The sequence below is a fragment of the Lutjanus erythropterus genome, chromosome 3 (assembly GCF_056507025.1).
Source record: "Lutjanus erythropterus isolate fLutEry1 chromosome 3, fLutEry1.hap2, whole genome shotgun sequence".
Classification (NCBI taxonomy): Eukaryota; Metazoa; Chordata; class Actinopteri; order Lutjaniformes; family Lutjanidae; genus Lutjanus; species Lutjanus erythropterus.
In genome coordinates, this window is record NC_139319.1 from 7,506,061 (window position 1) to 7,532,597 (window position 26,537).

General features: G+C 39.3%; 2 protein-coding genes across 2 annotated transcripts; both read right to left on the minus strand.

Moving 5' to 3' along the window:
- Positions 1-6,141: 6,141 nt before the first annotated feature.
- Positions 6,142-12,512, minus strand: LOC146329575 (uncharacterized). The gene is made up of 10 exons (XM_084714844.1): positions 12,383-12,512; positions 11,773-12,075; positions 11,451-11,684; positions 11,190-11,294; positions 10,679-10,885; positions 10,224-10,574; positions 9,344-9,689; positions 9,175-9,232; positions 6,989-7,179; positions 6,142-6,490 (listed from the first exon to the last, which is right to left on the minus strand). The coding sequence occupies exons 1-10, from the start codon at positions 12,435-12,437 to the stop codon at positions 6,463-6,465; spliced, it is 1,878 nt and encodes a 625-aa protein (XP_084570970.1). The 5' UTR covers positions 12,438-12,512; the 3' UTR covers positions 6,142-6,462.
- A 1,939-nt stretch (positions 12,513-14,451) lies between these two features.
- Positions 14,452-20,013, minus strand: LOC146329576 (uncharacterized). The gene is made up of 9 exons (XM_084714845.1): positions 19,831-20,013; positions 19,220-19,522; positions 18,898-19,131; positions 18,638-18,742; positions 18,131-18,340; positions 17,671-18,021; positions 16,851-17,196; positions 16,704-16,758; positions 14,452-15,364 (listed from the first exon to the last, which is right to left on the minus strand). Exons 1-9 carry the CDS (start codon positions 19,883-19,885, stop codon positions 15,227-15,229), a joined length of 1,797 nt encoding a protein of 598 aa, XP_084570971.1. The 5' UTR covers positions 19,886-20,013; the 3' UTR covers positions 14,452-15,226.
- Between the last annotated feature and the right edge of the window lie 6,524 nt (positions 20,014-26,537).

Genomic DNA, 26,537 nt, shown 5'->3' on the forward strand with positions numbered 1-26,537 from the left:
ATATTTTTTCTAGTAACCATGCTCCTGCTTTGCATCAGGATCCTGCATCATCCTGTCAGTATTTATTTTACACTAACAACCTGCCTAGTGTACATTATCACTTACATATTTTATTAATTAGTTACTGTGTTAAATAAATTAGAGCACACAGTGCATGCATTAGAGAACTGTCTTTATTTAAATGTACATAATAATACAACTATAATTCAGCAGTAAAAAGTTCTCCCCACCAGGTATTTGAAGAATAAAATGAGTACAATGGCGGCCATGATGACATGAAGTAATAGAGTAAATACAGGTGTTACCAAGTATACTAATTAAGATTCCATTATGTCCAGGTCAGAGTACTATAATGTATATTGCCTCTTTGGGAAGGCTCTACTACACTAAATGGAACGGGACCCAAATTCGTTTCATTGGTTACCTGGCTGCTGGGAAAGGAAATCGGCACCAGTATGGTTCAGACGTGATGTAGGGCTGAGCTTGTTTCGAAAATCATTGCTCTACCTGTCTAAAAACAAATTAATTAGTTACAAAAAATAAGGCTAGCTACCTGCTCTTTGTACTGATGTTCAGTGTAATGGTATGTGTGCCCGTTAGGCGGCGCTGTTAGAGGGGGCTTGAGAAGGTGAAGAAAAGAAGAAGAAGTCTGTTTTGGGGGTTCACTGGGGAATCGGAAGTAAAGCATCCATGAAGGAACTTACTCGGTGTCTCCTGAGTGTTTAATTCAGAATGTAAAACATTCTACATGGTGTCAGAAAGCGGTGAACCTACTGTGAGTATAAAGTAGGCGTTCGGCAGTGTTCGTTGAGTGCAGTGAGCCCGAGATAGCCCGATAGTAACAAGCATCGGCTACCTGGCTGGCGCGGAGGCTAGGCTTAAGCTACATAGCGAACGGTGAGCAGCAGACCCGCACCGGAGCCCAGAGAGAGAGAGGGACGGGGAAATGACGGATCAAATATTCTCCATCGCACCTCCCGCTAACTTCAATTTTGAGGAGCCCAGCTCGTGGCCGCAATGGATAAGACGGTTCGAGAGGTTCAGATTGGCATCAGGGCTAAATGGAAAAGCCGAAGATTACCAAGTCAACTCGCTCCTGTATGTAATGGGCGAAAAGAGCGACGATATTCTCAGTACACTGCCACTGACGGACCAACAGAAGGCTGCCTATGCAGAGGTGACAAAAGCTTTTGATGAACATTTTGTGGGTAAACACAATGTCATATACGAGCGCGCCAAGTTTAATAGCAGACAGCAACAACAGGGAGAGTCAGCAGAGAACTTTATCACGGATGTGCATAAACTGGCAGAACACTGCAAATTTGGTGCATTAAAGGAGGAAATGATAAGAGACCGCATAGTGGTCGGGATAAGAGATTCTAAACTGTCAGAGAGGCTTCAGCTAGACCCCGACTTGACACTGGCAAAAACAATAACGCAGGTCAGGCAGCATGAAGAAGTTAGAAAACAACAGCAAATGCTACGAGGGACACACGCAGACAGTAAAGGTGCTAATGTGGACGCCATAAACACAGGTAGAGGACGAACACAATATAGACAAGCTCCCCCACGCAGGCCAGAGCAGTCAACGTCCAAGCCAAACACAGTAAATAAGACATACTATGCCGAGAAATGTAAGAGGTGTGGTAAAACACCACAACACCCATGGAAACAGTGCCCAGCCAAAGAGGCCGAGTGTCGAAAATGCAGAAAAAAGGGACATTTTGCTGCAGTCTGCAGATCATCTACAAGAGTGGAAGCTATTGTGGACTGTGACACAGTCGATATAGCCTTCATGGGGACACTTAACACAGAAGGAACAGAGGACGTATGGTTAAAAGAAATCAGCCTGAATGGAGAGAAGATAACATTTAAACTGGACTCAGGAGCCTCAGTTACAGCCATTCCAGCTTCCATGTACTCAAGAGTACGTGATGGTAGGTTGAGGAAACCACCTAAAAGGATTAAAGGTCCGGATAACTGCCCATTACAGGTTTTGGGCACCATGAGAGCACGCATCAAAACTGAAAGGAAGACAACAAGGCAGGACGTGTATGTGGTGGCAAACCTAGTGATGCCTCTAATGGGACTCCCTGCTCTAATAAAGCTGAACCTGATTCAACAGGTAGCTTCAGTCCAAGGGGAGAAATCAGAGAAGAGCCACCAGTACAGAGCTATGTTCCCAAAAGTGTTTTCAGGGCTAGGAAAGCTACAGGGAAACTACAAGATAAAATTGAAAGATGGAGCAGTTCCGTATGCACTCTCAGCTCCACGCAGAGTCCCATTGCCCATGAAAGACCAGGTTAAAGAGGAGTTAGACAGGATGGAAGCACTGGGGGTCATAAGAAAAATCGAGGAGCCGACTGAATGGTGTGCGGGTATGGTGGTGGTCCCCAAACCGAACAGAAAACCCCGTATATGTGTGGACCTCACCCGACTTAATGACAGTGTCTGCAGGGAAAGACACATACTGCCAGCAGTCGATGAGACGCTGGCACAGCTTGAGGGAGCAAAAGTCTTCTCGAAGTTAGATGCAACGTCTGGGTTTTGGCAGGTACCTTTGCATGAAGAATCACAGCCTCTAACGACTTTTATCACCCCTTTCGGAAGATACTGCTTTCAGAGACTCCCTTTTGGTATCTCTTCCGCACCTGAACATTTTCAGTTGAGAATCTCCCAAATCATCGCTGGGGCAGAGGGTGCCCTGTGCCATGCAGATGATATCCTAGTCTATGGAAAAGACGAGGCAGAGCATGACGAAAGGCTGCAGGAAGTACTTAAAAAGTGTGAAAAAGCTGGCCTCACTCTCAATGAAAAATGTGAGTTTGCAGTTGGGAAGGTGAAATTCCTAGGACATAACATAAGTGCAGCAGGCATTGAGGCTGATCCAGACAAAATCAGCGCCATTGAGAAAATGCAAGAACCTCGCAACGTGGAAGAAGTCCGCCGTTTCATGGGAATGGTAAATTATGTCGGCAAGTTTTCACCCAGCCTACCAGCCCTCACAAAACCCCTGCGTGATCTGCTAAAAAGTGACAGTACATGGACATGGGACGCACAACAGAAAACAGCCTTTGAAAATGTCAAAAAAGAGCTAAGTTCACCCCCAGTCCTAGCACAATACAGCCCTAAGAAAGAGACAATGGTATCCGCAGATGCATCTTCATATGGACTTGGGGCAGTCCTCATGCAACAACAAGCAGATGGTAGTTGGAGACCAGTTGTGTACATTTCACGGAGCCTAACACCTACAGAGGTCCAGTATGCACAGATAGAAAAAGAGGCTTTAGCAGTAACATGGGCCTGTGAGCGACTCAGCTCATATCTGCTAGGCTTGGAATTCACAGTGAGAACTGATCACAAACCATTAATCTCACTGCTAGGCTCTCGGTCTCTAGATGATCTACCCCCAAGAATTCTCAGGTTTAGGCTAAGACTGCTGAGGTTCAACTACAAGATCATACATGTCCCAGGCAAACAACTTGTCACTGCTGACGCTCTCTCGAGAGCACCCCAAGGACTTGAGAACAGAGAGGCCAACAGTAGCTTGCAGAACGAATGCTGTGCCTATATTAACCATATTCTGCAACATTTGCCTGCCACTGAATGTAAGCTAGCTTGCATCAGGGAAGCTCAGAACACAGACAGCATTTGTAGGCAGCTGAAAACGTTAACAGAAAAAGGCTGGCCCCCTCACAGGAGAAGTGTCCCTGAGCACCTTCTGCCATTTTGGCCAGAGAGGAATGACATCCACATGGCAGAGGGCCTCCTTCTCAAAGGGGTGAGGATTCTCATCCCTGGATGCATGCAGGGGGAAATGCTGGACAGGCTACATGAAGGACACCAGGGAGTGACCAAGTGTGTAGCAAGAGCACAAGAGTCCCTGTGGTGGCCAGGGATGACAAGACAGATTAAAGTAATGGTAGAAAGATGTGAAATCTGCTGCCAGTATTCACAGTCAAAGACAGAGCCTTTAATGACCACGCCCCTACCTGCACGGCCATGGCAAAAAGTGGCAGCTGATATCTTTCAGTGGAAGAATGGCCATTACATCGTGGTGGTAGACTACTATTCCCGATATATTGAGATAGCAAACCTCCCAACCCTGACAACATCTACAACTGTGGAGAGACTGAAGGTAATTTTTGCAAGATTTGGAGTACCAGAAATCCTGATAACTGACAACGGCCCGCAGTTTGCGTCGACAGACTTTGCCAGGTTTGCTGAGGATTATGGTTTCAGTCACAAGACCAGCAGCCCTCGCTACCCCCAGAGCAACGGGGAAGCAGAGAGAGCTGTCCGCACAGTTAAACAGCTGCTCAGCAAAAACCCAGACCCTCAAAAAGCTCTCTTAGCTTACAGAGCTACGCCACTGGCTCACGGGCTGAGTCCGGCGCAACTGCTAATGGGTAGGAGGATAAGATCAACAGTTCCAACTGCTCCACAAACGCTGAAACCAGTCTGGCCAAACCTCAGAGCTTTCAGGGAAAAAGACAGGGAAATAAAAGAGAAACAGAGACAGTCTTTCAACTTGAGACATAAAACAAAGGCCTTACCAGTTCTGGTTCCAGGACAGAGAGTGTGGATTAGAACAGCGCAGACCACAGCTACTGTCCAGGGACCGGCTTCAACACCAAGGTCTTACAATGTGGACACAGACCAAGGGAGCTTAAGGAGAAACAGGGCTCACCTGACGGTGCTCCCCGAGAGAGGTCTGTCCTGCTCTGATGAGACAGAGACTGATCCAAGACAGGGAGACTCAGGTGAAACAGTGACCAGGTTGGGAAGGGTTTCCCGTCCTCCAGATAGACTGGACTTGTGAATAAACATTCTAGTTGTCCAGGGAGTTTTCCCTGGCCTTAAAAAAAAAAAAAAAATGTATGTGCCTAACAGTTTGTTCTTCCTAAAACAGGATGTGATACATTGTGTTCTAAAGTTACTCAGTCTGAGTTGAAAATGTTCAGGCATGAATATCTGATTAAGATGGGAGCGATTATTGTTTTGAAGTTATTTTAGTTCAGCACAGTTCAACCTTAAAAGTAGAGAAAGATGGTTTGTCAGCTAAAAGAGGGGGATGTACTGATGTTCAGTGTAATGGTATGTGTGCCCGTTAGGCGGCGCTGTTAGAGGGGGCTTGAGAAGGTGAAGAAAAGAAGAAGAAGTCTGTTTTGGGGGTTCACTGGGGAATCGGAAGTAAAGCATCCATGAAGGAACTTACTCGGTGTCTCCTGAGTGTTTAATTCAGAATGTAAAACATTCTACACTCTTAAAAACAAAACAAACAGGAGAAAAGTTAATGGAGGTAAAATTGCCGGCATCAGTGGCATCAGAGTAATCGACGCCACAGTCATGGCCGACATAATTTTATGGGTGAGTATTTCATAACTAGCTTAACTTTCTAAAATGTAATGCCTGTAACTGACGTAGCTAAGTATTAAGATATTAACACGAGTTATTTATTGCTTCTATGTAGTTTTAAGACACAGAAACAAGTAGCTAACTGAAGCAGTTGTTAGCTAGAGTTAGCGCTGTTTGACGTAGCGTTAGCTGCTAGCATGACACATCATAATACCAACCGTCAGCTGCTTTGACTGCTTTGCAACAAAGAGGAAGTTAGCTTCGTTAAAGCCGTTGGTTCACTTAGTTAGAGGTCTAGCACCTACTTCCTGCCAGCAAATTTATAAGAAAATACAGATGTTTAACACAATTACTTGAACATCCCACCACTTGTAATAACTGTCACTATAGCTAGTAAATCTACACTGGACGAGGGACTTCACAAATGGTCCCTCAGAAATATAAAAAGCAGTGGCACTGAAATGACATCAAGTCCTTTGATATGTCAATGTGTTAACCATATACATATGTGCATACATATACCTATATATATTTTAATAGCTGTATACTACCAATCCTGTATGAATGTTTGAAAACATGAACAAGAACAAATAGCAAATCAGTGCAATAGAACATGACCTTCCCATCCTGGAAAAAAATTAGCTTGACAGGACAATGCTGTGAAAAAGCAGGATCCTGTTTTTGAGTTAATAAATAACAAAATATCAGGTCCCACGTTTTAGGTAGTACCTGCGATGTTGTTTGATACTGTATTGGTATCAGAACAAACCTTTTTTTCATGTCATGTCTGCTCTTAGGCACAGTTACAGCCTGTTCAAGTCAACAAATCATAGCTATGTGGTTTAACAGACTGCACCACTAATGTCCTGGTTTCACTACCTAAAACAGGCACTGGGTGTCCATCAGCGCTCTCAAGTGTGCTCCTGAGGTGTCCATAAGATGCTGGATGTCGGCCTGCTCATTCACAGCAAGACACCGTACTGTAGATATGCTCATCAAGTGAAGTCCCAATGCAGAGGTAATAAACAGAACACTATCAGAGTCCTGTACATCATAGAGGCAGGTGTGTTGTTATATTCAGTCTTTTTAAGGTTTCGTTTGATGTTAGGGATCTACTGCCTGGCCATTGTTCCTGGAAGTAAAGAGGAGAATAGAATACTGTAGGGTAAATGTGTCAGAGTATTTAAAGACAATATAAGAAAAGCAAAGTTGTCAATTAAAGCAGTTCGTAAGCTTCCCAATCATTGAAGGGACCGTTCAACCCAAAATCAAAATTTTTTACCTGCCACTCATAGTGCTATTTATCCATCTAGATGGCTTTGGCATGTACTGCCTAGTTTTGGAGATATCTGCCTTCTCTCAAACATATTGGGGAAAAAAATTTAAAAACTCACATTATTTGTCATTCCTTCAGGTTTAATTTGAATTAGGTCAGTAGTGTGTTCGATGAAACGGGTGTAACAATCCTTCATATTTATAAAAAAAGCAAAATTTCCCAAAGGTTTTAACACAATAGTACCAGTGGGTTTCCAAAATATCATGTAGCCCAACCCGTAGTAAGATACACAATTCTTATAGTTTATCCCTCAAATAGAGACTAATTCAGATGTAATAGTCAAGAGATGCTTACCCAAAGGTTGTGTTGGGGTTAAAGTTGACAACAGCATAGTGGGAGGGATCTTGTTCTTGGGGCTGATGTGACTGGACAGTGCTGTAGAGAGGAGCTGCGTGCTCCTGTGGGAAGTTTACTTCGCTATAGTGAAGATCATCGTGCTTTGCTGGTAGATATGAAATCTCATCATACATTGGACCAGGGTTTAGCTGATGAAGAGACAAGAGCAGAACATAGCTGGTACTCAGTGGTAGGGCTGAACGATTTTAGGAAAAGATCTAATTGCGATTTTTCTGGCAGATATTGTGATTTCAATTCGATTCACGATTTTTTCTTCAAATCAAGCTTCAGTGCAATATTCACAATGTAAAGTCACATTTACAATCATTATTAATTATTCAAACTAGGTATTTGTGAGGGCTTCAAAGAAAAATAACATTAAGGGAAAAACTACTGACTATACTGAAGACAATTTGCACACATCATCACATTAAATCCGTATAAATAAATAAATTAATAAACAAAAACACACACACAGGTCTGGTCCATTCATTAAGTTCCATATGACGTTCGCTGCATTGTCGGTTGTGATGCACGTCAGAGGAGTGTAACTACGAAGCGAGATTAATGAGTTAGCGAGCTATGTTGAGTCTAAATTCAGGGTTTTCAGTGTCACGAAAGTGGCTCTCTTTTAACCTGCTAGATCACCATGGTAACTTATGCTAAACTCATAACCTGGTCGGCAGCAGGTTATGTTAAGAGTTTATGATTAAATCGTCTGTAAAACGCGCCGTTCTTTAACTTATAATTGTCCTAACAAGGTTGTTTATGAGTGATATAGCTTTTAAACTGAGGGAAGACATTAAAAATGAAAAGTTGCTGAGCTGTATGTTCGTAATATCACCGAACGAATCCATATAATGTAAAAATGAAACAGCGGTACAAACTGTCTGCATCGCGCTGTCATGATGGTAACCTCCGTTTGGTGATGCAGAGTCATTTTCCCCATTTGCTCCAGATCATATTAACACTTTAAATTTACATCGTATATAATCCACACAGTAAAATAATGATGAAGCAACTACAGACACTTTGAATACTTTTTACTGTTATCTGTTTTGTTTTGGTGATATTGCAGCTCAGATCACTGATTAGAAAATTCATCATCATTTATCACAGACAGTCTTACATCAGTTACACATTTTACGTTCGTTTAGCCAAAAACTTCTGTGATCTCCACATCTCTGTCATCATAGGACAGTGTCAGACAGACTTTATCATGTTTAAATCTGCTGTATGGAGTTTTATTGTTTAATGTGCAGTTTTCATGTTAGAATAAACGGCAGCATTAAGACCACATTTAGTCCATCAGTCATTTTCTGACATCATTCTTCTTCTCCTGCTTTATTTGCAGAAACAATGTTGTTTTTTGCCGTAATGTATTTAGTATACTTTCCACAGCTCATAATTATAACAACTTGATCATTTTGACTTAAGTAAATGGCTCGCGATCGCTTCACTTCATGCGGAAGAAGAGTGAAATGACGCAACAAACGCCCCTTTTTTGTGAGCGCGCACAGAGTCTGAAGACGAAAGCCTGGATTAACAAAGTGAGTTGATAACCACCGTCGTGATACCCGTTATCTCTGATTGTGGTTTTAGGCTTTGTCGATCCAGAGCATACAAAGAAAGCCTGGCTGTGTTGAGCTTGCTTCGTAGTACAGCCCTCAGGAGCACTGCAAAAAACCGCAGCTTTGGCAATCACGTGATCGCGATGTCTGAAATTGCAATTTCGATCAGAAAACGATAAATCGTTCAGCCCTACTCAGTGGTTGGAGTAGCTCTGGGTTTCCATTGAAGCAGGTGTGCAAATAATGAATTACAACTACTCAAATTACTCCAATTAAGTTTTTTGGGCATTTGTACTTTTAGTATTTTTTTTCAAGCCTTGTTCTTTAGTATGCATTACACTATGTAGCAGAACAGTACAAGGGTTGAAATAATTTAGAGTGAAGATTTGGAGGAACAGTTAACAGTAACTACTGTAATACTTTGAGTAGTTTTTTTGGGAAAGTATGTTGTGCTATGACTTAAGTATTCTTTAACAACAGTAGTTTTACTTGTAGTTCAGTTATATCTCAGTAATGTAACAGATTTTCAGTGCTCTCACAAACAGGATAGAAGATGAAGAATTCTGTCCTTACCTGCTCCATGTTGTTTGAGATTTCAGTGCTTTGAGATTGGCTGGAGGTCTTCTTTCTCCTGATTCAATGAATGAAATGGGTGAATGTAAAAATGAAAAGGTGATTCCAGGTTAATGTGTAAATTGGTGTGTGAACGTCATTGCTCTTAAAAGAGAACAGAGTTGCTCACCTCATCCACAAAAAGACAGTGACGGATGTTAAAATCAGGAGAGCAGCGCCGATCCCTGCAGCTACTGCTGGACTCCAGTTTGTCTTTTTACTTTGGACTGTGAGAATTTTTTCACTGGAGGTGAATATGTGGGTTTTGACAGCACAGGAGTAGTTTCCTGCATGCTGACTGCTGACTGGGTTTAGAACCAGGTGTTTGTGTTGGTTCTCTGGCAGGGTCAGAGGGTGACTGTCCAGGTACCAGATGTAGTTTATGTTGTCAGGAAGAGGACAGCTGGTGCTGCAGGTCAGTGTGACTCTCTGACCCTCTGTCACCTCTGCAGAAGGAGTAAACTTCACTGTCAGACCTGAAAGATAGTTAGATTGGTCAGTATGTAGATGTGCTGAATTGTCTCACACAAGTCTTCATACCTAAACAACAAGTTTGTTACAGTCAGTGTCTTCTAAAACAACTCATACAGCCAAAATGACTTGTATAGCCAAAGTGTTTTCTGATTTGTCACTCCTATGTTAAGGTATAAAACTGTGGTACTTTGTTAAGGTTAGAGACAGATCACGTTCATGCTGACAAGAAATTAGTTTTGTCTGTTTGTAGAAGATGGGATGGGAACAATAAATTCTAGTGTCAGTGTTGCATGTTTTGTTCATCCTACCTTGAAAAGACATTTAATAAAAGCAGTAGACTGAATCCAGCTTTTATAATTTAAACAAAGTTGTTAAATTTAATTTGATTATTGAATTTATTGAATTGACTCAAAGTCAATTAAACTTCCCTTTCAGTGTCCTGACTGTTGGTTGCACGTGGTAAGTCAAAAACTCACAATATGAAAACAGTAGTATTTCTAATAGTAATAATAGCAGTATTTAATTTAAAGAACTACCTGTGACAACCAAAGTCACTCCAGGTAAATCAGACTGTTTCCATCCTTCATCATCTTTCTGGAGGCTGAATCTGTATTCTGCTGAGTCATTCTTCTTCATGTTTTTCATTCTCAGGATGTGGAAGTTCTTCATGTTGTCATGATACTCCACTCGTCCTGCATCCTCAAGCTTTTCAGCATCTTCTTTACCACTGTTATTATCGTCTTTGACAATTTTATACCATGATTTTGACTTTGGCTGCTGGTTTTGGGGATGAGAATATTCACTTGAAATGTTCACTGACGAGCCTTGAAGAGCACAGATTCTCCTGCTGACATAATTCACACTCCAGCAGTTGCTATCATCAGTACCTGGAATATGTAAGTCAAGAGCAGTTTCCTTTTAGTTAATAAGTTTAAGTAAACTTAGAAGTGTCATATTTTATTATAAAGACGATAATTTGGTTCATACTCACAGACTTCAGCAGAGTACAGATCCTTGTGGTCTTTTACAGCACAGAAGAAACTGTCAGCAGTGCTGATGGGATCTACAAAATGTGATTTCTGATACTTTCTATCCACGTGTTTGTTCTTATACCATGTAAAGGCAGTCACAGGACAGCTGGTGTTACAGGTCAGTCTGACATGGTCTTTGTCGCCAGGAGTCCTTTGAACATGTATTTCTGTTGTGAGGTGACAAATAAATTTTTCATCCCTTATTAAATAAAATTTAGGAAATCATTACATGAAGTATTAAATATAAACTCAAAGCAGAATGAATCCAGACAACAGTAGATCCACTAAAACTGTTATTGAGCTTGTAACAAACTAGAAATTAGAAAAGGAGAAAACAAAGATATGAACATGTGAACACAAAATAAATAATCTGTGATACAGTCGATCTCCAATTATTATATGACTTTAAAGAGATTAGAGGTGGGGTGGCCAGGTGTGTGTTTGTGTGTTGTGGATGTTTGAGAATCAAACCTGTTGGATATGTGATGGAGCAGGACTCATCCACTGATGTCTGCTTATAAGAACACATTGTTCCTTTAGCAAAGGTCACACTAAAACAGGCTGATGTGACAGAATCTGGACAAAAAGAAATGGTGTCAGTTTTTGGTAAATGTTATTCATTGTAATTCATAAGCTTTAGAATTTAATGTTCCAGTGCATGAAAAATAAAATAATATAACATATTTCGCCTGAGGTTTTGTACCATGATGAGAAGTTAACATTGTCACTCACCCACTGAGACTTCAGGGGCTCTGAGATCCTCGTAGCCTTTGACAGCACAGGAGTATGTGACTGCTTCATCACTGCTGACCAGCTGTTGGTACCAGGGAGACCAGTCCTGATAGACAAACTCTCTGTTCTTGTACCAGATGTAGGCTGCAGGCTTTTCAGTCAGAGGACAGCTGGTGCTACACATGAGTGTTACTGTCTGTCCCTCTGTGGTGGGAATCACCTTCACCTGCAGGTCTGAGGTGATGATGTGTGAAATATGAAATAATGCTCTGATTATTCTCAAAGTAACAAATTAGTAATAAATTAGTGACAAACACTGTACCTGCAACACGGAGCTGAATTGTACTTTGCTTGCAGTTTTCTGTTCTGTCAGTATTTTCGCTGCAGCAGTAACTTCTTGCATCGTTCTCTCTCAGATCTTTGATTGTTAGAGTGAAGTCACTCTGTGCAGACATGCTGTATGTGACACGGTTTTCATCTACAGAGAGCTCCTCCAGAACAATGTTAGGTCCATTCTGGTATACATTGTACCATTTCATGCTCGATGTGGGATGTTTAGCTGAGCAGGACAGCTGCACTGATGAACCTTTCAAGGCACAGATGCTGTGTTCTTTTCCCTGAACCCCTTTAACAGAAGATTTAAAAAATATCTTGACAGATCCTTTTGTAACATTCTTTCTGTACTAATCAGTCAATGATAATAGTACGATTTTACTGATATAGTCTACTGTAATGCATCTTAAAAGCTGCTAACAGCAGAATATGTGAAAATCTTTGTGGCTCACATTCAATCATCCTTTCTGTCATCTTAAAAAAATCAATCTGCAATTTCTTTCCATTTGTCTACAGTAATGTGTACTCCTGACAAACATTTTATATTTTTTGCACTTCACAGTTAATTATTATTATATAAGAAAAGATAAAGATCGTACCTGAGATGTACAGAATAAGAACCATAAACACACATCCAGCTTCTGCCAGCAACATGATTATTGTAGTCTTCAGCTTCAAGTCAGAAAGTTACTTTTATAATTTAATGACCTTATTAGACCTGCTGGGTTTAGGTTAACTTATAAAACTTAAAGAAAGTAAATAAGGGCTCAGAATCAACAGCAGTCGTCTCAGAATGGACTGTCGGTCAGTGTGAAGGCGTCTGACAGATAAACTGCATGCAACACTGACACAAAAAATTCACTTCCTTCTTCATGAGTATTCTTAGTAGAATGAGACCTCTAGTGAAGAATCTCTTTAGTACTGTAGTGGTTGACGTCACATTATGTCATTGAGAACTTAGAATTTAACTTCATTGTGTATTGTGTGTATTTTATCACCATTATGATTTCATAAATAATATTATAAAATAATTTTAATATATTAATTTCATAATTGCCCTAATTGTAGTAGGTTATTACTTATTTCACCATTTTCATTTTACTTTGTGTTTAGTCACAAACTGCTTGAATCTGCTCACCTTGCTTCTCTCCTTCTCTTTTCCTTACTCACATCCCCATCTTACTTACTGCACATGCACAAAGTCACAGTCTGCTAGCTCTAATAGCAAATATAAACAAGCTAGAACAAACTGTTTGTTGTCTAGTTTTCCACATTTCTTAAAATTAGCTGGATTGCTGTAAATTTACTGCAGGCTCAAACAAAAAAGCCCCTCCCTCTTCCAGCAGCAGCAGGCAGTGAGAGAGGAGGACAGAGGACAGGATGACTGAGACTGACTGATGTCTGTCTTCTTCAAACTTCACTCAGTATTGTGATATCAGCAATATGATTTATTTTGAGTGCACAGAACAACCAACTCATTTTCTTATGGTTTAATGTATATGTCAGAAACAAACAAACACATTTAGATTTGTTTGCAGTGAGATATTATTGGATTTCCAAGTAAAGTTTATGTGTGGGAAACTGCATTGTTATCAAAAAAGGCGTTAAAACAACCACAGACAGCTTCACATTTGTCTGCTCTCACTCTGACAACTTTGTGGTAGAGGCAGCAGACTGTCTTTGATCTTTCGTTTCTCTGCTAACACGTACACTAACCCATTCATGATGCACTTGTCTCAAGTCAAGTGGCTGTAAAATGGTGGACGTTTAATTTTCCTTAAAATCTTCACAATAAGTTTAGTTATTTAAAAGCTTTTATTATGAAGCAGCAAAAGTAGCTTAATATGAGTCTTATACAGCTTAAGGTGAACATGAAAATAAAGCAGATACCCAAAAATATAAACAGTGACAGGAGAGAAACTACACTTAAAACACAGAGATCGCAGCTGCAAAAGTACTGAGAGCTGAAGACACAGACATGAGTTGAGTCTAGCAACACACGCTTGTTTTAGGGGGAGAAGGTGTGATCTTTGGTTCCACTGGTTTGGGGTCGACATATACTTATCGACATGTGTAGATGGATTACATTAACAAATTACTTTTGTTGGGAGGCTGTTATTTCACTTACAGTAATGTAACATGTTGTTGCCACAACATCTGTTCTGCTCTGCTCTGTGTGTTAGCACATTGATGAAGCGCACAGTAGAGAAGAGGAGAGAGAGACAGGAAGAAAGAAACATGACTGACTGACAGCGAATCACACTGAAGTCCTGACACTGAACTGAAATGAAACAAGTGCACTTAAATTAGATTATTAACAACTGTAAAGCACTTTAGATGAATCATTGCAGAAAATGTGTGTTCATGTATATATTCTATATGTTGTATATTTTGCATAAAGGATATCAGCAAATATATTGACATAATCATTTTTTATTCCCTAATGTTGGTGTTGACCCCAGAAATCCAGTACTGGTCACACCATCTTTAAAACTATCCAATACAATATTGAAAAGTTCTCAAAGATTCTGATCTGTTGCCTTTTTGCTTCTGATTCTTAAATCTGTGAATGGCAAGAACTGTATAATTTGAATAGTTTCCAGAAGTTGTGGCCACTAGGGGGCATCAGACAGAATGCAGTCCAGACAAAATGTTCCTATTTGGTTGTTTATTGAAATAAAAAGGGGATGTGTGAGGATCTGCAACAGATAAAAATGAATGTTGTTTGTACAGTCTATGTATAATGCAGTGCAGATGACCCAAGGTAACAGATTGTTGCATGCCTTCCAGATTTACAGTGTAACAATTATACATTTTAAATAGGAATAACATTCCTGTTATGCACATAATCTTACAATGGATGCTTATACTAACACAAGCAAATACAAATCAGAAATAAAATAATAACCAAGATCATAATATGTGAACTCTATTCAAACACCAGGTTGCAAATAACTGAAATGCACAATAAGACGTCACTGTAAATTGGCTGAACATGTTTTACAGTATTTCTAAACAGAACAGAATCACCCTTATCTTCAAACACCAAGTACATCATCCGTGTCCATACAAATGTTAGCAAACAAACATAGCTCAGGAAAAATGTTGCCTACATTGTGCAGAGAACAGTAAACCAGTGACTTCCAAATTAAGGAACTTGAAGCTGATAAGGTAACTCTTCCGTCAAACTATGACATTGTTCAATGGTTGCACAGTTACAAGCACAAATACACAGGAAACAAGGTTTTTGGAGACCAGTACACTCCCTGAACAATGTGTGTGTGTGTGTGTGTGTGTGTGTGTAAACAATCTGTTGTCTGCTGTCAAACATGGAGTGTAAGGTGATTCCTGATTGGCTGCTACTGGGACAGTTGTTAATCTGCCCGCAGAGTTTCTCCTTTGTGACAGGTCCCTTGCAAAATACCATGGCAACAAACTTCAGTTTAGTTCGAAGGCTCTGGCTGGATGGTGGAGTAGAGTGCATCTGTATGGTTCTCAGAGAAGTGGAGTTTGCAGTAGTGTTGGTCATCCTGTTCTCTTGATTCAGCTGAGATGTTTTCATACATGGGATCCTGGTTTACCTGAGGAGACAAGACAAATAAAATGACATTATCATTGATGACTGACGCTCACTGACTACTGACCCTTTTAACATCACAACATTGTGATCTAAAAGCCCTCTGTATATGAGGTAGTGTGCCCCAGTATTCTACTGATTAATCCATCAATTAATCTAGTTATTGGACAAGAAATACTTAAATACTTAGATAAATACTTAAATATTTAAATAAATATAATCAATTTATCGCCCAGCCCTAGCAGCTGTTGAATCTGGACTACAGTGTAAAAAGATTTGCACCCAAGATGTTTGCGCAACAAAAAGGTGTGAAATAGAGCTTGAACGACTCCTCAAGTAACTTGAGTAATTTGATCACTAAAATGCCTCGAGTCAGTTTTTTTTTGTATTGCATTGAGGCTTTGTTTAAATGCAGACAACTATACAGCACACTCTGGTACTGAAACATGGTTTTAAATGGCCTGGAGCTGGATTTATTAAACATCAGAGTATTGATAAGCTCCAGCTTTGAATGTTTGATGTAATTTATTATCACAGGGTTGCAGCTTCTCTCCTCTTTGTGTCTATGCAGCTCATCTGACCAACGAGATGCACTTTTAAGATTAGACAACTGTATAAGGAGGCCTATACATTAATGGCTGCTCTGGCTGGGTGACCTGTCTCATGGTTTGCTGCACTAATCGAATCCCTGTGCTTCCTTTTCCCAAGTTAATGAATGTATTTCTCTCATCTGTCATGTAGACACACCTGCTGCATTTCACCATCCGAGATGTAAGCTAGCTTAAGCCTCTTTTAGCATTAATGTTGTATCATGCACACAGCTATTTGGCAACTTTACATGAACACTTTAACAGGGTTCTTGTTTTAAAATGTTTCAGATGGAAACAGTAAAACATCAGCTGGAGACTTCTCAGCTGATTCAAGTCAGGTTAGCATTGCCTTAAATCAATCAGCTACACTAATGAAATTTGCTTGTGAATCATTATTCAAGCCAACAAAATCCACCATTGTCAGCCAGAAATGAGAATCTGCTTTTGTTTACACCTCTAAGGACTTTGTGTTTCAACAGTTGCTCCCAATTTCAATGTTAAATCTGCCATAAATGAAATGCAAGACTGGAAAGTTTGGCAGGCATAGCAACAGTAACTAAGGAGGGTGGTGCTAAGCGAAGGGTCAATTTATAGTTGTTCATTTAAGAGATTTGGGTGAGACAGGAAAAAAGCTGACAGATAGAGCGATAAACTGCTGTCCTGCCTGAGAAGAAATGATAATTCCTTTTGAAGAGAAGCAGGATAGAAGAGGTTTGTCTAATGTTGCAGAATTTGGTAAAGACATTTCTTTACCTGCTCCAAGTTGTCTGAAGTTTCAGTTGTAGATTGGCTGGATGTCCTCTTTCTTCTGCTTAGTTACATCAGTGGATATTAAAATTAATAGGCAATTCAAGGTTAGTGTATGAATGTTGCTCTGAAACAGAGGACAGTGTTGCTCACCTGATCCACCAGAACACAGTGAGAAGTATTATAATCAGGAGAGCAGCACCGACTCCTGCAGCTGCTGCTGGTGTCCAGTTTGTCTCTTTATTTTGGACTGTGAGAGTTTTTTCACTGGAGGTGAAGATGTGGGTTTTGACAGCACAGGAGTAGCTTCCTGCATGGTGACTGCTGACTGGATCTAGAACCAGGTGTTTGTGTTGGTTCTCTGGCAGGGTCAGAGGTTGACTGTTCAAGTACCAGATGTAGTTTGTGTTGTCAGTCAGAGGACAGCTGGTGCTGCAGGTCAGTGTGACTCTTTGACCCTCTGTCACTTCTGCAGAAGGAGTAAACTTCACTGTCAGACCTGAAAGATATTTAGATTGGTCAGTAAATGTAGATTAGATGATTTTAGATGATTTAGATTAGATTTTTTCACATAAGTCCTTTTCTGACTTGTCATCCCTATGTTAAAGTATAAAATTGTGGTACTTAATTAAAGTTAGAGAAATATCACATTCATGTTAAAAAAATACCAATACTGTCTGTTTGGAGAAGATTGGGCAGGAACAGTAAACTGTATTATCAGTCACACGTTTTGTACAACCAATCACCTCTCCCAAAGTGAAGAACATACTAGAAAAAGCAGTAGACTGACTGAAGCTTTTATAATTTTGACAAAGTTGGTAAATTTAATTTGTTTATTGAATTTATGGAATTGATAGAAAGGCTGCCTTTCAGTATCCTGACTGCAGGTACGGAAGTCAAAAAATCACAATAAAAGATAGTAATATTTATAGTAATAATAATAATGATAGCAGTATTTAATTTAAAGAACTACCTGTGACAACCAGAGTCACTCCAGGTAAATCAGACTGTTTCCATCCTTCATCATCTTTCTGGAGGCTGAATCTGTATTCTGCTGAGTCATTCTTCTTCAGGTTTTTAATTCTTAGGATGTGGAGGTTCTTCATGTTGTCATGATACTCCACTCGTCCTGCATCCTCAAGTTTTTCAGCATCTTCTTTACCACTGTTATTATCTTCTCTGGCAATTTTATACCATGATTTTGACTTTGGCTGCTGGTTTTGGGGATGAGAATATTCACTTGAAATGTTCACTGACGAGCCTCGAAGAGCACAGATTCTCCTGCTGACATAATTCACACTCCAGCAGTTGCTATCATCAGCACCTGAAATATAAATGTAAGTCAAGAGACAGTTTCTTTTTAGTTAAGTAGTTTAAGAAATGTTACAAGTGTTGTATTTTATAATAAAGACGATAAGTCGGTTCATACTCACAGACTTCAGCAGAGTACAGATCCTTGTGATCTTTTACAGCACAGAAGAAACTGTCAGCAGTGTTGATGGGAACTAGAAAATGTGATTTCTGATACTTTCTATCCATGTGTTTGTTCTTATACCATGTAAAGGCTGTCACAGGACAGCTGGTGTTACAGCTCAGTCTGACAGTGTCCACTGTGTCTTCAGGAGTCCTTTGAACATGTATTTCTGTTGTGAGATAAATACATTTTTCATCACTTGATGAATAAATTAAAAAAACATCACATAAGTTATTAAATATTAACCCTAAAGCAGGATTAATCAAGACAACAGTAGATGCATAAAACTGTTGTTATTGAGCCTATAACAAACTAGAAATTGGAAAAGGAGAAAGCAAAGATATGAAAGTGTGAACACAAAATAAATTGTAATACAGTCGATCTCCATTTTTATATGACTTTTAAGTGATTAGAGGTGTGGTGGTCAGGTGTGTGTTTGTGTGTTGTGGATGTTTGAGAATCAAACCTGTTGGATATGTGATGGAGCAGGACTCATCCACTGATGTCTGCTTATAAGAACACATTGTTCCTTTAGCAAAGGTCACACTAAAACAGGCTGATGTGACAGAATCTGGACAAAAAGAAATGGTGTCAGTTTTTGGTAAATGTTATTCATTGTAATTCATAAGCTTTAGAATTTATGCCCCAGTGCATGGACAATAAAATAGTATAACATATTTCGCCTGAGGTTTTGTACCATGATGAGATGTTAGCATTGTCACTCACCCACTGAGACTTCAGGGGCTCTGAGATCCTCGTAGCCTTTGACAGCACAGGAGTATGTGACTGCTTCATCACTGCTGACCAGCTGTTGGTACCAGGGAGACCAGTCCTGATAGACAAACTCTCTGTTCTTGTACCAGATGTAGGCTGCAGGCTTTTCAGTGAGAGGACAGCTGGTGCTACACATGAGTGTTACTGTCTGTCCCTCTGTGGTGGGAATCACCTTCACCTGCAGGTCTGAGGTGATGATGTGTTAAATATGAATTAATGCTCTGATTATTCTCAAAGTAACAAATTAGTAATAAATTAGTGACAAACACTTTACCTGCAACACGGAGCTGAATTGTACTTTGCTTGCAGTTTTCTGTTCTGTCAGTATTCTCGCTGCAGCAGTAACTTTTTGCATCATTCTCTCTCAGATCTTTGATTGTTAGAGTGAAGTCACTCTGTGCAGACATGTTGTATGTAACACGGTTTTCATCTACAGAGAGCTCCTCCAGAACAATGTTAGGTCCATTCTGGTATACATTGTACCATTTCATGCTCGACGTGGGATGTTCAGCTGAGCAGGACAGCTGCACTGATGAACCTTTCAAGGCACAGATGCTGTGTTCTTTTCCCTGAACCCCTTTAACAGAAGATTTAAAAAACATCTTGACAGATCCTTTTGTAACATTCTTTCTGTACTAATCAGTCAATGATAATAGTATGATTTTACTGATATTTTCTCTTCTTATGCATCTAAAAAGCTGCTAACAGCAGAATATGTAAAAATCTTTATAGCTCTCATTCAATCATCTTTTCTGTCATCTTAAAAAAAATCAATCTGCAATTTCCTTCCATGTGTCTACAGTAATGTGTACTCCTGACAAACATTTAATATTTTTTGCCCTTCACAGTTATTTATTATTATATAAGAAAAGATAAACATCATACCTGAGATGTACAGAATAAGAACCATAAACACACATCCAGCTTCTGTCAGCAACATGGCTGTTGTAGTCTTCAGCTTCAAATCAACAAGTTGCTTTTATACTTTAATGACCTTATTAGACCTGCTGGGTTTAGGTAAACTTATAAAACTTAAAGAAAGTAAATAAGGACTCAGAATCAACAGCAGTCATCTCAGAATGGACTGTCGCTCAGTGTGAAGGTGTCTGACAGATAAACTGCATGCAACACTGACACAAAAAATTCACTTCCTTCTTCATGAGTATTCTTAGTAGAATGAGACCTCTAGTGAAGAATCTATTTAGTACTGTAGTGATTAACGTCATATTATATCATTGAAAACCTGAGTGTGTTTTGTGTATTTATCACAATCACTATTATTGTCTTTTTTTCTCTATGGTGTGTTAGAATTTTATAATTACTATTATAAAAATAATTTCTATATATTACTTTTAGAATTACCCTATTTCTAGTAGGTTATCCACACCCCTGGTTACTCTCACAGCACATACACTTGTGTTTTACAAAGTCACAGTCTGCTAGCTCTTATAGTGAATACAAACAAGCTAGAATAAACTGTTTGTTGTCTAGTTTTCCACGTATCGTAAAATTTGCCAGATTGCTGTAAATTTACTGACCTATGAACGCTTGGCCGCCACAAGCAAGTTTTCCCTGTGGTAACTTTTCTGACACCTCCTGCTTAAAACCCAAAAAGTCAGAAGTCAAACAAATTTACTGCAGGGTCAAACAAAAAAGCCCCTCCTCCATCTTTCAGCAGCAGCAGGCAGTGAGAGAGGAGGACAGGGGACAGGATGACTGAGACTGTTTGTGTTCTTCATGCTTCATAAACTTTACTCAGTATTGTGATGTCAGCAATATGATTTATTCTTTCTGAGTGCACAGAACAACTAACTCATTTTCTTAATATGGTTTATTGTATTTGTCACAAACACATTTAGATTTGTTTGCAGTGAGATATTATTGGATTTATATAATGGCATTGCTGTTCTGATCATTAATGTTGCTGTTCTAGAAACATAAAACATGTTATTAGAAATTACAAATATGTATTAAAACTTCTTTAATAATAGATTTTTAAAAGTGCAAGTTTTTAGAAAAGTACTGATAAGAGTACTGTTAAAGTATTGAATTGATAAGCAGTATTGATAAGAGCAGTAGTATTGATAAAATCCTAATGATACCCATGACCATACATTAAACAGGAGACTCTGTGTGTGTGTGTTACTGTGCAGAGCAAGGTGTGACTGTCACACAGACCACAGCAGCAGAGCGAACTGGTGAGGGAGGGGGAGAGCACAGCAGAACGTGTGGAGATCATCTATTAGACCAAGTTACTCAATCACAGATGGCGTCATTCTCTTGATGGATAAAAAAATAAAACTGAAATAAATGGGTTGCCAGATTTACTTGGGTGGCTGTTATTTTCTCTAGTTGGCCCAGCCAAGTAAAGTTTGTGTGGGAAACACTGCATTATTATCAATAAAGCTGTTAAAGTTGTCAGGGTGCGAGCAGAGAAATGTGAAGCTGTCTGTCGTCATTTTGTGGTGGAATAAAAAAAAAAAAACCTCATCACTGAAGAGGAAGTTGCAGACTAATGTCTAAGATCTTTTCATTTCTCTGCTAACCCATACACTGATCCACTCATGATGCACTTGTCTTTAGTCAAGCAGTTGTAAAATGGTGGACATGTCATTTTCCTTAAACTCTTCACAATAAAGGCCCTGTTGTTTTGTTATTTGAAAGCTTTCATTATGAAGCAGCAAAAGTAACTTAATATGGCTCTTATACAGCTTTAAGTGAATGTAAGACTGAAATAAAGCAGATAACTGCAAGTATAAACAGGAGAGAAACTACACTTAAATCGCAGATTTCAATTAGAAGCTACAAACGTACTGAAAGCTGAGGACACAAATCACCTTTGTCTCTGGTCAGCTGCACAGACGAGTCAAGTGTCACAACACACGCTTGTTTGAGGGGGAGAAGGTGTGAGCTTTGGTTCAGCTGGTTTGGGGTCAACAAATGTCTGTCTTAGGGTTTGATAGTGCATCGATGAAGCACACATTAGAGAGGAGGAGAGAGAGGTGGAGTGAAAGAAACATGACAGGAAAATCACAGAGAGGCTCTGACACTGAGCTGAAATTAAACTTTTAGACATAAATTATATTAATAACAATTGTTAACCACTTTTGAGGGATCATTACAAAAATGTGGTCATGTGTATATTCTATATTCTGTGTATCATCATCATCATTCCCACACCCAAACTCTCAGAAATGAATGACAGAGCCATCACATGCTTAGCACTCCAGCAAATGACACTGATCACCCTCTCAATCATCATTTCATCATAATACCATCTTGACAGTGATATAAGACTTAAGATGGAAAAGAGCTTACTGTAGTGAAAGTTTTGTCCACTCTGCCATTGCAGCACTAAACAAGCTGCCCCACTACTGTGTTAGGATGTATGGATGTATTTATAGTATTGACTTAACCTGCATGTTGTTGTGTTCAGTATGTTATTTCTGTGTTTCTGTGTTGAACAGGCTGAGAAAACAAATCTCCTTATGGGGCAATACAGTATAATCTAATACTCTCTTAAGATATCCGCTGATATATTGACATCAGACTTTTTTTTACCCCACAATATCAGTATTGACCCCAGAAATCTAGTATTGGTCAAGCCATCTTTAAAAATGTCCAACAGTGGAAAGTGATCCAAGAATCTGATCTTTTGCCTTTTTACTTCTGATTTGAAATCTGAATGGCAAGGACTGCATAATTTGACTAGTTCCAGAAGTTGTGGCCACCAGGGGGCATCGGATAGAATGCAGTCCAGACAAAGTGTTCCTTTTTGTTTGTTTATTGAAATAAAAAGGGGATGTGTGTGGTTCTGCAACAAATATAAATGAATCTAAGAGAGAGTGTGGAGATAATCTATTAGACCAAGTTACTCGACTGTTGGCGTCATTCTGTCTATGTATAAAAAAAAATAAAGCTGCTAAATGAAATTTGAAATAAGTTAAGTCCAAGTAAAGTCTGTGTGTGGGAAACACTGCATTATTATCAAAAAGTTGTAAAAGTTGTTGGAGTGACAGCAGAGAAATGTGAAGCTGTCTGTGGTTGTTTTGTGGTGGAATAAAAACAAAAACAACTCATCAGTGAGGAGGAAGCAGCTGCAGACTAATGTCTATGATCTTTTCATGTCTCTGTTAACCCACACACCGACTCACACAAGGGGCTGTAACATAGTTAATTTGGATTAAAATCTTAACAGTGAAGGTTCTAACACTTAGCTGAATTGAAACAAGTAGAAATAAATTGGGTTAATAACACTTCTCAACCACTTTTGAGGGATCATTGCAAAATATGTTTTCATGTATATATTCTATATTCTGTATTAGATTGGATAAATATATCGTATATCAACGATCAGCTGAATCCATCAGCGATTGCTTTTTTTGGCCGATTTTTAGGGCGATATTTGTCATTTTATTTTGCTAATGTAATAGTCTGCAGAATGACAGCCTCTGCTCTGCACCGCGCTCTCATCCACTGGTAAATTTCACACCCACTCAGCTGATCATGAGTGAGCTCAGCTGGGTGACGAGTGAGAGGACAACAGCCTGCAGTCAGACTCTGTGCACTCTTTTCATGCAGTGAATTGAGGATTTATTTTGACCAAACCAGAGTTGGTGATTGTTGGAAGACTGGACAGACCAACAAAGACAGTTCTGGAGAGTTTTACATATTTTTCTTTCGAGTTTGAATTAAGTGTGTTTTCCAAAGAGTTAACAAGCCAGTTAAGGTCGTCTTAGTTCGGTAAAAGAGAGAAATTTGAATTCAGAAGGTGTACGGTTGTATTTCTTGGTTTAAAATGGAAAGTTTTAAAAAAGTGTGAAGGACATGTCATTTCTAGACACTTTGTGAGTTTATTTTGTCTATTGAACGTAGTATCATATGCAGCATGTGCAACATACTGAATTCACCACTTGCGCACATCTTCCAGCTGAGACTGGAGAGGATGGGAGGAGGTGGGAGTGGGGACGAAGATATTGCCAATCGCTGACGATGATCGTTGGAAAAAATTTTAACATAACGCCCAACTCTATTCTAAATGTTATGTTCTATATACAAGATGTTGGCCAGTACATTGACATCAGAATCTTTTTATTCCCTAATATTGGTGTTGACCCCCAAAATCCAGTATTGGTTGTACCATTTTTAAAACTGTCCAATTCAGCAAGCTCTGATTTGTTTCCTTTTTGCTTTTTGATTTGTAATCTGCGAATTCACTGGACTGTATAATTTGACTGGGTTCTAGAAGTTGTGGCCACCAGGGGGGATCAGTTAGAATGTTTTCCAGAGAAAATGTTCCTGTTTGGTTACTTATTGAAACAAATATGGGATGTGTGTGGTTCTCTAACAGATATAATTGAGTGTATATATATATATATATATATATATATATATATATATATATATATATATATATATGTACACACAACAAAACAGATTGTTACATGCCTTACAGGTTTCCAGTGCAACAAAAGCTTTAAATCAGAATCAGAGGACAGCTGGTGCTAAACATCAGTGTTACTGTCTGTCCCTCTGTGGTGGGAATCCTCTTCATGTGCAGGTATGAGGGGATGATGTGTGAGATAGGAGTTCATACCCTGGTTATTCGCAAAGTTCATTGTGTAATTTAATGGCTTTAATACATCTGTTGTCTTTATGAAAACTTGTAATGAATATAAATGAATGAACAGTCTTCTCACACAGACAGAATAGACTGTTAATCATTGTGAGGGTGGCTGACAGACAAACAGCATGCAGTTTCACCTCCTTCCTCAATAGTATTTTCAGCAAAATGAGCCCTCTAGTGGAAGAAGAATCTATGTAAGTCGTTTTTTCTGATGTTCTATTTTGTGATTAAAAACTCTGAAAGATGTTGTTTCTCTTTTCTCTATTTTTTTATCACAATTTATTATTGGGTTTTTGCTTTAATTTTTAAAATTGTGATGTAGTGTTTTCTTGCAACATGCAGGATAAATTGCATTAAATTTTCACCAAAACGTTTTTCAAGTTGCCACTGTGAGAGCAGAGACATGTGAAACTGTTTGTGGTTGTTTTGTGGTGGAAGTAGAGATAAGGTCATTATATGCAAATCACGTAGGTGTAAGACTATCAGAAATAAAATCAACAAAAAAAGATTGTGCCTGCACACTCACAAACATTTAATAATGACAGCATTTCAATTCCATTTGGATCTTTGTCAAGTCAAAATGTTTGAAAAATGGAAACAGCGCCCATATCATACATCATGTGATTCAGAAGGCTGATGAGCTCTGTGATGGCAGGTGTGATTAACCACACAAACTAACCGGGTAATAAACATTCAAATACTATTAATACACAGAAGAAAGATACACAGAGAAAAACAGTAATGGAGAAGCTATACTTAATTTTTTTTTATTATATCCAACATATATTAAAAATATATCAAATTTGTCATACCATAAAATTCAGGAGGAAAATTAGCAAAAAAAAATCTTCAGTTCCTGTAGAGAAACTGTTGTATTACTAAAACTGAACCGACGTGTGTGTTCGGGTCTAGAACACATTTATATATTTGTCATAATACTACCACCATTGTTATTTTTGAGCAAATGTTTTAGGCCTAACTCTTATTCTTAATTCAGGCCTCTAGGTGTGAGTGTCTTCAGAGTGAAGGTGTAGAGGATGTTTACGTGGCCTTCTCTAAATCTAAAATGCTCAATTTGTTGCGGAGTTGCAGACAAATGTAATTGTATGTGTTCTTTTAGTTGACCTCATCACAGTCAGAGCAACATAGATTTTGACAGAGGCAAAATGTATGTACAAAAGGTTTTTTGAAGTCACAGCTGCAAATTTTTCGCAAAGCAACAGAATAATGTGCTCATCTTTATGTTTGCTCCTGGCTTTAGACTTGTCCTGTGCCTCCCCTCCCTCACCTGTTCACTCTGCTATGAGAAAGTCTGAAAGTTTCTCACAGAGAAACACAGACTCTCCTGTTTTACGTGTAGGCCTCCTTATACAGTTGTTTAATTTTATAAGTGCATCTGGTTGGTTTCATTGTCATTACCCATTACGTTAGTTTCGACTGTTGTTAATGATGGAGTTTATTACAAGTCTCCGCCACACACAGCTTCTGCTGCTGTGAAAACTGAATCATGGGTGGATTAATATGTAGGGAAAAACCCAGAATGCGAGTTAGGTTTTGTCTTTTTGGCTTTATAAAACATCCTGCTGATGAAGAAAGTCAACAGATCAGATACAGACAGAGTAAGAGAATCACACTGACGACCTCTGTCGTCAGCACTACTCTGGTCTTTAATAACCCCCACATGCAAAACACAGTGTGCTGTACAGTTGTACGGGTTTCAGTAATCGAATTACTCAAATTACTCAAGGAATTGTTTCAACCCTAAATTAATGTCTTCTCTGTAATTTTCACACTTTGCAAAGTCATCCCGCGGGCTGGATTGGACCCTGTGGCGGGCCGGTTTTGGCCCGTGGGCCATAAGTTTGACACCCCTGCCCTAGATTCTCTAACTGTGGTGCGTGTACCACTGGTGGTACACAGGCTCCCTCCAGTGGTATGTGGAAGAATGCTGAAAAAGTGAGAGTAG

Coding starts and splice junctions, on each gene's coding strand:
- LOC146329575 (XM_084714844.1), bottom strand. CDS start 12,437: ATGTTGCTGGCAGAAGCTGGATGTGTGTTTATGGTTCTTATTCTGTAC. Junction 9,690..10,223: donor AGTGACTTTGGTTGTCACAG/GTAGTTCTTTAA, acceptor ACTATCTTTCAG/GTCTGACAGTGAAGTTTACT. Junction 6,491..6,988: donor AACCCCAACACAACCTTTGG/GTAAGCATCTCT, acceptor CTTTACTTCCAG/GAACAATGGCCAGGCAGTAG.
- LOC146329576 (XM_084714845.1), bottom strand. CDS start 19,885: ATGTTGCTGACAGAAGCTGGATGTGTGTTTATGGTTCTTATTCTGTAC. Junction 19,523..19,830: donor TCTTATTCTGTACATCTCAG/GTATGATGTTTA, acceptor CTTCTGTTAAAG/GGGTTCAGGGAAAAGAACAC. Junction 16,759..16,850: donor ACTGTGTTCTGGTGGATCAG/GTGAGCAACACT, acceptor GTAACTAAGCAG/AAGAAAGAGGACATCCAGCC.